This window comes from Nelumbo lutea, chromosome 1 (assembly GCF_056320005.1).
Source record: "Nelumbo lutea isolate HS-2025 chromosome 1, American lotus-T2T, whole genome shotgun sequence".
Classification (NCBI taxonomy): domain Eukaryota; kingdom Viridiplantae; phylum Streptophyta; class Magnoliopsida; order Proteales; family Nelumbonaceae; genus Nelumbo; species Nelumbo lutea.
In genome coordinates this window covers 198497113-198511254 of record NC_142684.1, presented here as the reverse complement: position 1 = coordinate 198511254, position 14142 = coordinate 198497113, and the positions used below count along the sequence as shown (strand labels likewise).

Genomic DNA, 14142 nt, shown 5'->3' with positions numbered 1-14142 from the left:
TTTAGCTACGGTTGAGCTTTAGCTACGGACATTTTGTCTGTGGTTAAAAGTTATTCTGTCCGTGGCTAAAAGACATTTATAGCCACGGTTATAATGTATCCATGGCTATAAGTTACAAAAGTAGAAATTGAGCTTTAGCTACGAACCACTTGTCTGTGGTTAAAAGTTGAGCTTTAGCAATGGACAATTTGTCTTTGGTTCAAAGTTATTCTATCCACGACTAAAAGGTATTTATAACCAAGGTTATAATGTATCTGTGGCTATAAGTTACAAAAGTAGAAGTTAGCATTAGCTATGGATAATTTGTCCATGGCTAAAAGTTATTTTGTTCATGGCTAAAAGCTATTTATCACTATAGCCACGGATACCTAAAATTCCATGGCTATAATTATGAAGTTAATCATCTTTAGCTACAATCATTTTATTCCTAGCTCATAAATAATAATCATATAATATTTATTTAAAATATTTATTATTTATTAATTACTTTTTATAGTAAAATAATAATTAAGAATTTATTAAATTAAATAGATATAATTAATAGTTAATAATTAACAAATTATTAGCTCATTACTATTGCATAACATTAATAATTAATGATTTCTATTTAATAATAATTAAACTAGAAAATAAATTATTAATAATTTCATAAGTACATTAATAAAAAGAAAATAATTTCTAAAATAGAAATAAATAAGTATTAATTATTATTTGATTAATTAAAACTAGTCATCAAAAATTAATTTAATTATTTAAGTAAGTTAATAGTTAATAGAAAATAATAAACTAAATATGAAAACCACTAATACTAAATTAATTAATTGCCTATGAATGAAAATAATATTGATAATTAAATTAAATTATTTAAATTCAAAAATAAATTATTAATAAAGTAATAGTGATACAATATAGATAAATAATTATTAATTATTATTTTATTAATTAAATAATAACTAATAAATTATTTCAACCACTTTATCATTTTCGCCTCAAAGTGTAATTTTTAACTTTTTTTTTATTTGTAAAAAATGAAAAACTAAAATAAAATATAAATAAATCAATATATTCTACATATTTCAAAACATCATTATTTATTCTATATATAACAAAACATATAACACTAACCAATATTTAAAAAGTTGGACGAGACCAACTAGTTAGATTATTGTTAAACCAAGACCCAACCCTTGACCAATTCGATCATATAGTTAACCCTATTTACTCCAAAAAAAAAGGCTAAAACCGTCCACCAAACTAGTCTAACCCAAGAACTAATGAATTGGTCTTCGGTAACTTTTTTGCTACCTATGTGTTTTAAAGTACTGAAGGCACCTTACCCTACTATTTTTGCCATAAAACAAGGGTGATCATTTGAGCAAGTTGGAAAAATTCACTCTTGGACCTAGATTTTGTGTTTAAGCCTTGACCGAGGTTCAGGCCCTCATTAGAGCCCCAAATTTTATGGTTGGGCACATACATTTAACTATATGTATATTATAGATAATATATATGTTATTTTATATTACATAGAAATAGGGCATTGAATGGGTTAAGTTCAACCCAACGAACCCAATGTTCATGAACTGATTAGGTTGGTTATGGTTCTAGGAATTGGAACCGATGAGTTGACTCCGGTTCCGGATATATTGTCCCAATTATTATCGGTTCGGAATTGGTTCCACCTAGTCCTGAACTGATTCAAACCCAACCCAATAGTTAGATTTTTTCTCTTCTCCCCTCTTCATGAAACCTTTTTGTGTCACGACATTATCTTATTTAGGTCATAGTGATCAAAATGTTCAGTCTATAACACAGATGACCAACTATCCCCATTGACCTTTATTCACTAATGACATAGAGATAACAAACACACTACAACCAAAGGCATGGGCCATGGCATATTTGGTATGTCATTTTTCATCTCAAAAAGCAAATGTCATGCCACAAGCAATGAAAGATAGGGGTACTCAAATTTGGTTACTGAAGTGAAAACAAATCGAACCAAACTAAATAAACAAATTTAGTTTGATTTATTTGATTCTTGATTGGTAGGATCTCTAGTCATTGTAGCAAAGACCTAGGATCAAATTCCGTTTGCCACTAGGGTGGGGGATATGGTACTTCTCGTTGTGTAGCCCCTTGAAGCATATATATATTATAAGTTTATAAATAGTGATATATATTATTATACGTATTAATAATAATATATTATTCACAAGTTTATAAATACTCATATAAGTGGGTCCAAACCAAACAAAAAACTGAACCAAACTATATTAAATTCAGTTTGGTTATGACATCTAATTCGGTTCAATCCAGTTCATAAGAATGGATAAATTGAAATGCTAGTTAGATTCTTAGTTTTTTTTTTTTTTTGAAATGTTAGGTTCTTAATTCTAACCGAGCCGAATTGAACCAACTGAATTAAAACCACTAGAAATTTATAATTAAAAAAATTTATTAAATAACTAGTAAAAATCATGAAATAATTAAAAATTTTAAAATATAATTAAATAACTAATAAAATAATAAAATAAAATATTCAATGAAATTGTTAAATAACTAAATGATAGAATTATTAAATAATTAAATAATTAACAAAAACTATTAATTATTGCTGAAATAATATAATAACTATGATAAATGATTAAGCAACTAATAAGACATTAATATAATTAAATGACTAAAACATTAGTGGCTTAGTGCATGCAATTAACTATTTGACTCTTCGTCTCTCTTTCGCGCGCGGGGTGTTTTTGCGCGGGCTCCATTTTTCCGTCTAAACTCTCTGCCTCTCTCTCTCTCTCTCAAACACCCTTTTCTCCGCCTCTCTTCTCTTTCCATCCTTCCTTCACCAAACCTGAAGCAAAATAATCCTCTCTTCATCTCTCTATTCTCTCTCATCCATCCTCCACCAAACCTCTCTCTCTCTCTCTCTCTCTCTCTCTCTCTCTCTCTCTCTCTCCAAAGAGTGAGATCTCACTCGCACTCCGAAGCAAAAAAATAGAGGTCTGTGTGGAATCTGTTGCCATGGGATCCGTTGAGATGATATTGCGGTCACCACTAGATAAACGCCTCAACCAGCTCATGGAAGAGGACATCCCTCCTCTCACCTTGTTACTCACTTGCTCCCACCGCATCGGCTAAGGAAATGAGTGCCGATTTCCAGGTTTTTGTTTCAGCAGAAGAATCGGTTTCGTATCGGCGAAAAGACCCCCTGAAACTCGTGGTTCTCGGTGATGTATCGTGCCGTCTCCCAGTCGTCAGCAATGACACAATTTCCCCTAGGTTTTCTCCTACTGTCATTTTTAAATTATTGTTCTCTCTATCTTTTATCTTTTCGCATTTTTTGCTTACATGCACTGCAATGTTCTTCCGGTTTGATTTTATTGTTTGATTCTCTTCAAGGAAGAACCTGCTTGTACCATGCTACGTACTATGGACATTCCGTTTGTCTGCAAGCCATTCTAGTTGCTGCTCAGTTAATTGATGTTGCAGATTCTTTGAGGGTATTTTTTATGTTATTTTGGTTTTACTTTTGCATCTTCTATAAAGAATTGTTTCAAGGCTTGATGGGTCATGATCAAAAGTTTATTACATTTCATTTGTTTGATTATTCTGTGGTTGGGTTTAAATTACAAGGGGTTTTCACACTTATTAAATGTTAGAGATGGTTAAGGAGCAGTTCCATTGGTCCTTGTAGACTGATAGAGACGACCTGATTGTGTCAATATCATGTTAGACAGAGGAGCTCTTGTATGTTCTTTGATGGGTGGATATGGGTAATAAACCCCTTGCAAAGTATACTTTTTTCCATAGTTTCAGTAGTTGCTTCCTGATCATGCCCTAATTGCAGCTTCATTTGGTGGCTCGAGGGGGCTCTTTGGATTGTTTGCGTGAGTTGCTTTCATGGGGAGCAATCAGCTTCAAAGAGATTCTTCTGGATAAGAGTATATGTAACTCATGGAAAAGATATAGTGAACGATGACGTTTGATCTCCTGGTCGTGGTTCTATCTAAAATTTGAAATTATTCCCGGGCTAACTGTAGTTAATTAATGTCTTATTGGTCCGTCCAGTCCGTCCAAATTGATTTTGGACTGGATGGGGTCCAATCCAAAATCGGTCCATTGACACCCTTACTCCTATGAATATCAAAATTGTGATCAGAAATATAATTCAACCTCTGGGAACAAAACTGAATTGATTAATCTTTAAATCTTTTCTTTTAACATTAGCATAGCAGACAGACTTTTTCTTTTCCTGATGATGTGAATTGTGAAAGAAAAAGGGGAAGAAAGGAGAGGGGTAAGGGCCGGGGCCGGCCGTTTGGTTGAAGATGTCTACATTGCTTTATCAGTCTGTCTTCTAGTAAGTAAAAGCAGGCCATGCGAACTGTTACATTCTGTCCAAAGCAGCTGGACCCTGACTATTAATGAAGAAATGTAGCCGTGTCACAATCATTTCTTACTGCCCATTGCATCGTTTGTAAGGAGATAATTTACAGCCAGAGAGGCAGAGAGTACTTGTGTTCTCACATTCAATGGAGCGAACACCACAGTACTTGAGTGAGGTACAGAATGTATGTCCCTTCTCTCTCTCTCTCTCTCTCTCTAACATAGACAACCGGCCGGAAAAGAAAATCTGGAAATGATTACAAGGGGTTTGCTTAATTAACAAAATTTTCAAAGATAAATACAAGGTAAGGAACAAGAAAACCCCTCAAAAAACAAAAAGGCTATGTGGGTAATACATGTCCAAAGCAATATTTATAAGTTTGCTCTCTCTGTACTCTCTCACAGCAAACACTCAACGGAGATTTGTTCTAAGTTCTAACCACCGCTCGGTATTCTATTACCTGACTAGCAGGAAGAGTTTTAACTTTTAAACATACATATATAGAGACAAAAGATCTAAGCTTGAATCCCGTTCCTGTGTGCAGATGTGATCCTGAACACATGCTCCTCACCTGTGCACTTGTCTACTGTAACAACCCACCGACTCCTCCTGGAACTACCATCACCACCAACTTTGGGGGTTGCCGGAATCCGGGTCACCAGCAATCCCTGTCCTATGGGCAACAACTGCGTATTCGACCCACTTTTCCACCCAGAGCCTCTGCTGGATGCATTATATCCCACAACCACAGCCCCACCATTCATCTTTGCACCCGCCTGCACTACTCGGAAAACACCTTCGTAGTCCCCCAGAGTACAATCTATGAGCACGAAGTCCGCTCCTCTATAATCATTGAACAGGAGGGTTCGAGCTTCTCCGATCACGAACTCAACGCAATCGGCATTGGCTCCCAGAGCTTCTTCTGATGAAAGGAGCTCCTCCAGCCCAGGAACGATGCACACCACATTCCCACCAGTCTGATGAGCCGCGGCAACTAGAGCTAGCGTGGTTGCGCCTGCAGCCCCCGCGCATACCTCCACCATCAGTTGCGAGCTGTTTCCTGCGGCCAGCGCAGAGACGAACTCGGCCACGTCTGGCTCCTTTGCATTCTTTCCCGACAACAAAATCAAAAGCAACCCATATGAGATCAATTGCAGAGAGAGTTCAACCTAGCTAGTCCAAGCAGTAGCAATGGTGGGTCTGTGAGATTCATGGAGTTGCTCATACTTACCATCTTCAGGGTTCGGAGATAAGCTTTAGAAGCATTTTCAGCAGACCAGCAAGCCATATGTGTTTCTCAACTCAGACTCAATCACTCAACCCTTGATTGTTTCAACTTTCAACTGCTTTTGAACTCTATGGGGCTTTTGGCCTAGTGTGTGGGTGGAGTTATATAGCAACCGGAGCAGCTGGTCAGTTGTTGATAATTGAAGGGACGGTGTCATTCCAACTGGAAACCTTAGAACAGAAAATCGAAATATATTAAACAAATCTAGCATTAATAGACTAACAATTCTCCACCACTAGAGTCGGAAGCTGTGCTCCTCAGTCCTCACCAATTTGCCTCACATGTCGGGGTGTTGACACTTGGTACCCTGCCATCACATGGGCCCCTAACTAAGATATTCCCATGGAATAAAATATTGAAATATATTCTGATGATTCCAACCATTCGATCAGAATTTATTTTTGACAATCAGACAAGAGGGAGAAACATCCAATAGGATCAGATGATCACTGTGGGTTGTGCAATAAGCCAACCATTTGCATGTGGGCAACATGTCATCAGGATGATTACTTGTTTTCTTTTCTTGCATAGTAGAAATAATATTCTTATGAATCAAATAGTATTATAAAAAAAAAGAATCAAATAAAAATAATAATACTGTTCATTTGCAAAAAGATTTTTTTGCAACACTACACAATATTGTTGTTAGACTCGGGTTGGACCGGACAGTTGAAGCAGTGACTCAATGAGCAGCTAGCTCTGAAAGGGGTTCAGCTCAACAGAGGACAATTGAATCATGTAGGTCTTTCTTTTCCAGCTAGTTCAATATACAATTTCTAGCTTGTCTAAAACACTGATAATGGCATTCAAGAATTAATTAATTAAAAATAACATATATAAATAAAACCAAAACATGAACAGAGCATGCATGCGACCAACTAGTTCCAGCAATGACACCAAGAGTAACATTGTCATTTAGGGGTTAATTAATCTTTTGTAAGCTTCCCAGTTAGGAGCTTAATTATTACATTATTGATTTATTTAATAGTTAAGAGTTAAGACTTAGCTTAGTCTAATCTAAGATGAGAAATATCTGGTTTTCTTTATGCCATTCCCGAAATATTCATGCAGTAGCTGTAATGTCCTAGACTAGACAGACCATAACACAGGTAAAAGAGGAAGACGCAGAGATAAATCTGGTTTGGTACCATTTCTCCGAGACAAACTAAACAAGACCCACGTTCATTTATGCAACAATTGCAAGCAGCCAACAAGATTGTATATATCGTTTCTAGTATTTTTATTCAAATTCTGAGCATACTGGTTCTTTCAAGGAGCTGAACCCATTTCAACAACTGAACTTCAGATCTGCCCATGACAATCCATAAACATATACCAACCCATTTAGAGGGTGACAGTTATCATCAGTTCAGTTGGGTTGAGACAAGACTGAGGGAAGGAATGACCACCCTATTCCGTCTCAAATTTAGGGTTCCTTATCGGAATTAGAATCAGAATCAAAACAGTCTATTCTCATAATCTGTTTGATTCATATAGGAGTCAGAATGAAAATTGAAATCAGATGGAATAGGATTTCATTTTCAAGAGAAAGGAAAAGAACGATTATTCCCTCAAATGGGAGAATGCCGTTCCACCAAGAATAGGAATGTGATTTCGATTCTACCCAACCAAATAATTGGTCCAATTCCAATTCTAGACCTATATTCCTGCAAACCAAACAGGACCTTAATTGGGTGTATCTAATCTAACTAGCTATGAAGAATATGTACTGAAGCTTGAGTGGACTGAAGAATAAAAACCCCAAGAATAAATTCAGTAGCTTTTGGGCTGATTTTTTAAGTGGGTCATCTGGGATGCTTGCCCATGAATTGGATTTGAAATTGGGACAAGCCGACCAAACCCTGAACCGGGAAGAAACCAGGCAGGTTCATGCTAGAGTAAAGAATTGCTATCCCTAGCAAATCGAGCCACAGCCGACCAGGACAGGTTGTTTTGACAAGACTGAGAAGCCCAACATAATAGAATATACCAAACAAATAGTAAAAAGAAGATGTAATAGATTAATAGGATTAGCCAATTATAAAGCTACAAGATATTATTTTGCCCCGACAACCCAATCTGGACCAAAGCGTGATGAAGTTTCTTCAGTTGTAACAAATATGAAATAAAAATCAAGAAGCCACCCCCAGTAAATTTTTTTGTCTGGTGGTGGTCTCGGGATTCAACAAAATATATAGTTAGGTTCCCCTTGTCTGATGCACTGAGAGAAGGGAAGTGGATGCCGACGTTAAGCTTAAAAAAATTAGGGTCATGAGATCGATTGTTCTTTTCTTGCTATTTTATTGTTCCAATTCACAAGCAAAATTCTTTAAACACAGAACGTGGGAGAGAAGGTGAAGCGAAGTGTACATGGACAAGTCATGGGCGCTATCACAGGAAAATTCAAAGAACCAATCTGGGTTTTTTTTTTTTTTTTTTTTATTTACTTTTTGGGTAAATCAAGCAAGAATCTGGTTGAATTGAAAATACAAACCATTAGAGGAGACATGTCTGGATGGGTCAACACACGTATGGTTGAAATCGTACCATTTTTTGTACCCTTACATACACTACATCGTTTGATATTATATGATTGATTGTGTTCAAGAACAAAAGAATATGGCATTGTGGGTGTTTTAGGGGGAGGTGGGTCGGACTCGGATGTTACCCAACCAGATTATTAATTATTGAGATTGATGATGAGAGTTATAACCCAACCACAGAGGGGAAAGATTAAAGATATTTAACCTAAAATCACTGTTGCTAAAGCATTTAGTCGGTCTGAGTCCAAGAAAATCCGATTGGTTTAAGTGGGTCGGGTTTTCGGGTTAATGTTTCTTAAGCCTCTACAGGATGACAAGTGCTCAGGAATAATAAGGCCTCGGAAGAGAGAGAGAGCATGTGTTGTTTATGAAACAAAACCAATTTGTTTTTAATTTTCAAAATAAAAACACTGTTTAGGAATGTATTCTTGTTTTTTGGATGATGTGGTAATTTCAAAAACAACTGAAAACAAAAACATTCATGTTTTAAGAATGCCCTTAAATTGGTATTTTGTGTTTTTTTTTTTTTTTCCGCTAGAAGATATTTTATGATGTTTATTTGCACATAATAAAATAGCTGTGAAAAATGAAACTTAATTTGCAAATAATTAATGCTTACCGTTCCTTCTAATTAATTTTTCCTAGATCATCATTTTCCAATCTCGGGTCCTCAGTTCTCTTAATTGATGCATATTTAGTTTCATCTTTCAAGTGAAGCCAGATATAAGAAGAATTAAGAATATACTGGCTTTCTTATACAATATTACTAGTGAGAATCTGTGTGATGTATGGATTTTGTTAGGCAAAAAATAAATAATAGAAATACATAAGAGTAGATAATTGTTTTTATAATTTATTTTTTAAATAATTAATAATTATTTATATTTTATATAATATTTTAATAATTTTTTTGCAACATAAAAATAATAATAATAATTAATTTCATATAGGAACATTCATCAAGCTGATGAAATTGACCCAACTCATCCTAAGTTGGCCACTTTCTAGTATTTCTGGTCAGCTTACAACAATTTCCCAACTCGATCAAAATTGAACCAACCCAATTATAAATATATATTAATATTTTTATATTTTAAATATATTTTTTTTAATATAAGAAAGTGAAAAAATTCCCAAATTTCTTAGTCTAAAATATTTAATACATATATTATATGTAAAACATAATTATACACTATTTATTGATAAAATATGTATTTGCACACATATATACATATATGCACATTTATATATGTATATAAATATATATTTATTTAAATATATAGAGTACTGACGTGGAATAGTCAAACTCGTTCAACTAGGATGGTTGAACTGGTGACCGCAACCCATATGCAAAAGTTGATTGGTCTCTGGGTTGGTATTTAAAACATTGACTGATACAACTCGAGTTGGTTAGTTTTTACTAATAGTTGGTTAGTTTCGAGTGACCAACTCCCCAACTCGACCAGATCAATTTTGCTGGCCAAACAATCTACAACCAAATTGAACTGCCTAGTGAACACTCCTAATTTCAGCTAAATTGATAGTTTAATCTCTAATAAATAACAATAGTTTAATCACCAATAATTATTGGAAATGTAATAAATAACTAATAAAGCTCCAAGAATTTTGTGTCATTGATAAATTTTTGAAGTTATTACATAATTTCATTATTTAATCAATATTTTGTTTTTAAACAATTTTAAAAATATGATTTAGTATTAAATTTTTTATATTTAAGGCATTTAAAAATTAGTTATTTATAATATTAATATTTTTTTAATTATTTATATTTTATATGCTTATTATCAAATATTATTATATCTATTATAATTATTTTTGTGTTTTTGGTAAATTTTTAAATTTATAACATGATTTCGTTATTTAATCTTTTTTTTTTGTTTTTGAAATAATATATAAAATATGATTTAGTTATTAATTTGTTGATATTTAAATTATTTAAAAATTTATTTATTTACAATGTTATTTAATTATTTAAATTTTAAAATATTAATTATTTATAAAATTTAATAATCAATAAAATTATAATTTATACTATTATTACATAATTTCATTATTAATTTTTTAAAATATAAAATTATTTTTTATTAAAGTATTAATATTTTTTAAATTTATTACATAATTTACATAATTTTAACTATTTAAAAATTAGCTATGTTAAATATTTTGTTATTTAAGTATTCCAATAATATGCGAAATGTTTAATATTTTTTCTTTTAAAGTTATTACGTAATATTAATATTTTGTTATACAATTAATTAGATATTTTTAATATTTTTTATTTAAAATATTTAGTTATTGAAATATTTAAATAATATTTTATTTTCTGATTTTAAGTTTTATTATTTGAGTAACATTTAAATATTTTTATTTATATTTTTAAAATATTATTTAGTTATTAAATTAAATAATCCATAAAATTATTATTTATATTGTTACTATATAACTTCATTATGGATTTCATAAAAATATAAAATTATTAATAATATGAATATCATTAAATCTATTATAATTATTTTTTGTGTTTTTAGTAAACATTTTAAAATTATTACATAATTTCATTATAATACTTAAATAATTGTGAAATTTTTAATTGAAACTTTCTTTAAATACAATAGATGAAATAGGGTGAGAAGATAAATAGGAATTAGAGACAGAGTTTTAGAGATAATTTAGGAGAAAATGGGGGATGGTTAGTTTCCTAATAAAAAAGAAAGAAAAAAAAAAGAGATGAGCCATGCTGAGGTGGCAACTCCATGGGCTTCTAAAGGAAATTTTGAACCCCTCTAGAATTGATCCGTTGGAATAATGGAGCAAGGAGAGGCCATCTGACGTGGCATGTTCTAAAAATATCATTTTGCTTATTGTTTATACATCCAACCAAACTTAACACAGCCATATATGTTTATCAAAAAAAGCAAAAAACACAGCCATATATTTTCCATTTTCAAGGAACATTAGTTCAACTTCAAGCAAGAGATACCTCTGGACCTGTCAATGAAATAGAACAATGATACTTATTATTGGCCGACATGATTCAGGCCTGCAAGCAGCTTAAATGGACACTTGGGATTGGATTAATGACCAGAGAGGAAGAAAATGTCCCTATCAAACCCATACCCATCTGCAGGTTGCTTCTCCCTGCAAAACAAGGAGCATATGAACGAAGCTGGTGATGGTGTAGATGATTACAGTATGCATGGTCCATTTCGTACTTAACGAAGATAGTTAAGATATATGTTAGAGCAATATATACAGTTGCTCAAACTGTGTGTTGGAGTGGTTTTCTTTTTGGGTGGCCAAGCCCATCCAGTACACCGTCAAGAGAGTACGATCAACCTGCTTGGGGGTTGGGACCGTCCACTATTTCCTGTACAACTTACTTGGCAAAAATGTCGAACACCTTGTGGATGCATAAGGTGCACAAGGTTTTCTAATAGTCACTTTCTTCTCGCAAAGTCAATAAGCCAATAAGTGTTGTGATTAATTTCTTTACCGACAAGAAAAGGAAGTTCTATCTATTTCTCTCTCAGAAATGATGAACCCCAAGAACTATAGCTTAAAATAGCCAACTGGCAAATCTGATTGCATTGTGCAAAGATAGAGATAGAGTGCTCCCCACACCAAAGTGAGTTAATATGCAAATAGGAAATGTGCTATGGGATTGGTATGGAGAGATATATACAAATTCATGGAAAACCATGAACAAATCTTTATTTTTGGACACTCATCCTGTACTTAGGTTAATTGTGACAGTAAGCCTCTCAAACCTTTATTTTTGGACAAACATCTCTCTATATCTTTAGATTTCAGCACTTTTCTCCTAATTATTAGTGAGTTGATAATAAAAGTGAAATTATCAAATTCCTGGCCCATTCGAGATTTCATGAATTGAGGGAAAAATGATGAACCACTCTGCAATGAAGTACAAAGAGGTTTTGTGGCAAAACAAACTTCAAGGGGTTAGAGGGTGGGTGCATGTAATTTACCCATGTAGGTTCAATATTCCCATTATACAACACATTGATTTTTTTTTTTTTTTTTGATATCGTCCAAAAATGTTTTTTAAATACACGAAATGCAAATAATCCAGAAAAAAAAACATATAATACGTGATTAACATAGACTTAAAAATGAGGGGTTGATAATTCGAAAACTTTAATTCAATATAATTTTTAAAGCTTTTAAAACATCTGCGTTTACGTATAAAAATATGCTAATTTTTTTTAAGTCTTTTAGATGAGAATACATTAAGCATAAATTTGTATTTTGAGTGGCACATAGCTGTTGGATGAATTCAGGTTTAGGTCCACTCATGTCCAACAAGAAGTTGACCCACATTTAGGGTGTATGAAAAAGACACCCACTGTAACTCTGCAATCGATGGAGAGACAACCAGACAGGGTTGATAGGTTCTTTGTAGGAGGATGGTTTAGATGAGCGGTGTGGATCAGGTTAAATGGTAAATCCGGTTTGACTTGATGTTTACAAGGTCGGGTTAGGATCAGGTCTATTTAAGTGTAGGATAGGATTAGGGTTTTGATTTTTTAATCCATCGCATCAGGTCATGATACCCTTCTAATTCCATAACCTAATTCCATAACCTTAAAGTTTAGGCTCTCTTTTAATATTTGTTTTGATTTTTCTTCTGTTATTAGTGGAGAAAGTGACACCTTAAAACATTTAAACCAAAATTTCAATCTAAATTAATGACTTTTAGGTTTACAAAATGTGTTCTATTAAAAAAATTACAATTGAAAGATTGCAAGTCGGGTTGGGTCAGTATCCAGTTCAACCATTTATGATCAGGTTGGGTAATTAGGTTATGATTGAGACAAACTCGCACCAAACTTGAACCTGACCCATTGATATCCCTAAACTAGTTGGGTTAGGTCAGCTTCAACTAGAAGCTGCCCAATCCCAACATAAACTGGATTACATCGATTAGCCAGCCCAGATAAATAAAAAACAGAAGATAACAAAGGGTCGACAGGCAGGCTGCCAGGTAATGAAGTAAATCAAAAGATGCCTCTCCCCTACAAAACACTGAAAAAGGTTTGAAAGTCTACTGTTTGGAGTACCAGGCCAGGTTGTCTCTAACATGACCAAGCATCCCAGCCATCTTGGAATGTTATGTGCATGCATGATGAATAAAATTAAATGAAAAGAAAGAGGCTGTCCGTTAGATTCAACGATATTTATTCTTAATTCCCTCCAAACAGATGCAGGATCTAAGCACCCATTTTGATTTTCTGTCCTGTGAATGATATCTCATAAATTTTGGAATCCAAAAATAAAAAATTAAGGCTCCGTTTGTCAGATTTTGTTTGGAGGGAGGGTGTGGTGGGTCGGTGGTAAAAATAAAGGTTTTACAACCGAATCGGAGAACCAACCATCATCGACGTTTTGTTTGAATTAACTTTATTAAGATCATAAGATTGTTTTTCTTTTTCTCACTTTTCAGGAGAAGCACATCAGAAAGATATATAATGAATGTACGATCGAGTTATATCTTTTCTTTTTTTAAGGCCCAAGACATTGCATCCGGCACCAGGAAAAAAGATACTACAATGAGAATTAAGAGTTGGTATGTTAAATGGATGGAGTGAGAGCTGGTGGATGGGAATGAGAAACAAAACCCCAGTAGAAGCTGGCAACATCCACGATTAATTAGCAAAATCATTCTTTCCGATTTTGCTGATGTGGCAGCTTTCTGATTTTGAAACAACGTCATACAAAGGCTACTCTATCAGGGCAGATGAACTATTAAGGGCATTAGACGTTTGGATTAGTGGTTAGTGGTTACTAATTGCTAATTACAAAGCTCCAGCATACAAACAAGCAAAAGCAAAAGCATAAGTAACCTCTTCATAGGCCCATCTCATCAGGCCAATCCC

At 33.5% G+C, this 14142-nt stretch overlaps 1 protein-coding gene and 1 long non-coding RNA gene across 2 annotated transcripts; one reads left to right on the top strand and one right to left on the bottom strand.

Moving 5' to 3' along the window:
- Positions 1-2766: 2766 nt before the first annotated feature.
- On the top strand, positions 2767-3818 carry LOC148880260 (uncharacterized). The gene is made up of 2 exons (XR_016105931.1): positions 2767-3288; positions 3409-3818. It is a non-coding gene; the product is annotated as an uncharacterized LOC148880260 (long non-coding RNA).
- Positions 3819-4649: 831 nt separating this feature from the next.
- On the bottom strand, positions 4650-5843 carry LOC148880259 (uncharacterized). Its single transcript, XM_088966893.1, has 2 exons — positions 5628-5843; positions 4650-5505 (listed from the first exon to the last, which is right to left on the bottom strand). The coding sequence occupies exons 1-2, from the start codon at positions 5682-5684 to the stop codon at positions 4912-4914; spliced, it is 651 nt and encodes a 216-aa protein (XP_088823019.1). The 5' UTR covers positions 5685-5843; the 3' UTR covers positions 4650-4911.
- Between the last annotated feature and the right edge of the window lie 8299 nt (positions 5844-14142).

Coding starts and splice junctions, on each gene's coding strand:
- LOC148880259 (XM_088966893.1), bottom strand. CDS start 5,684: ATGGCTTGCTGGTCTGCTGAAAATGCTTCTAAAGCTTATCTCCGAACC. Junction 5,506..5,627: donor ATCTCCGAACCCTGAAGATG/GTAAGTATGAGC, acceptor TTGTCGGGAAAG/AATGCAAAGGAGCCAGACGT.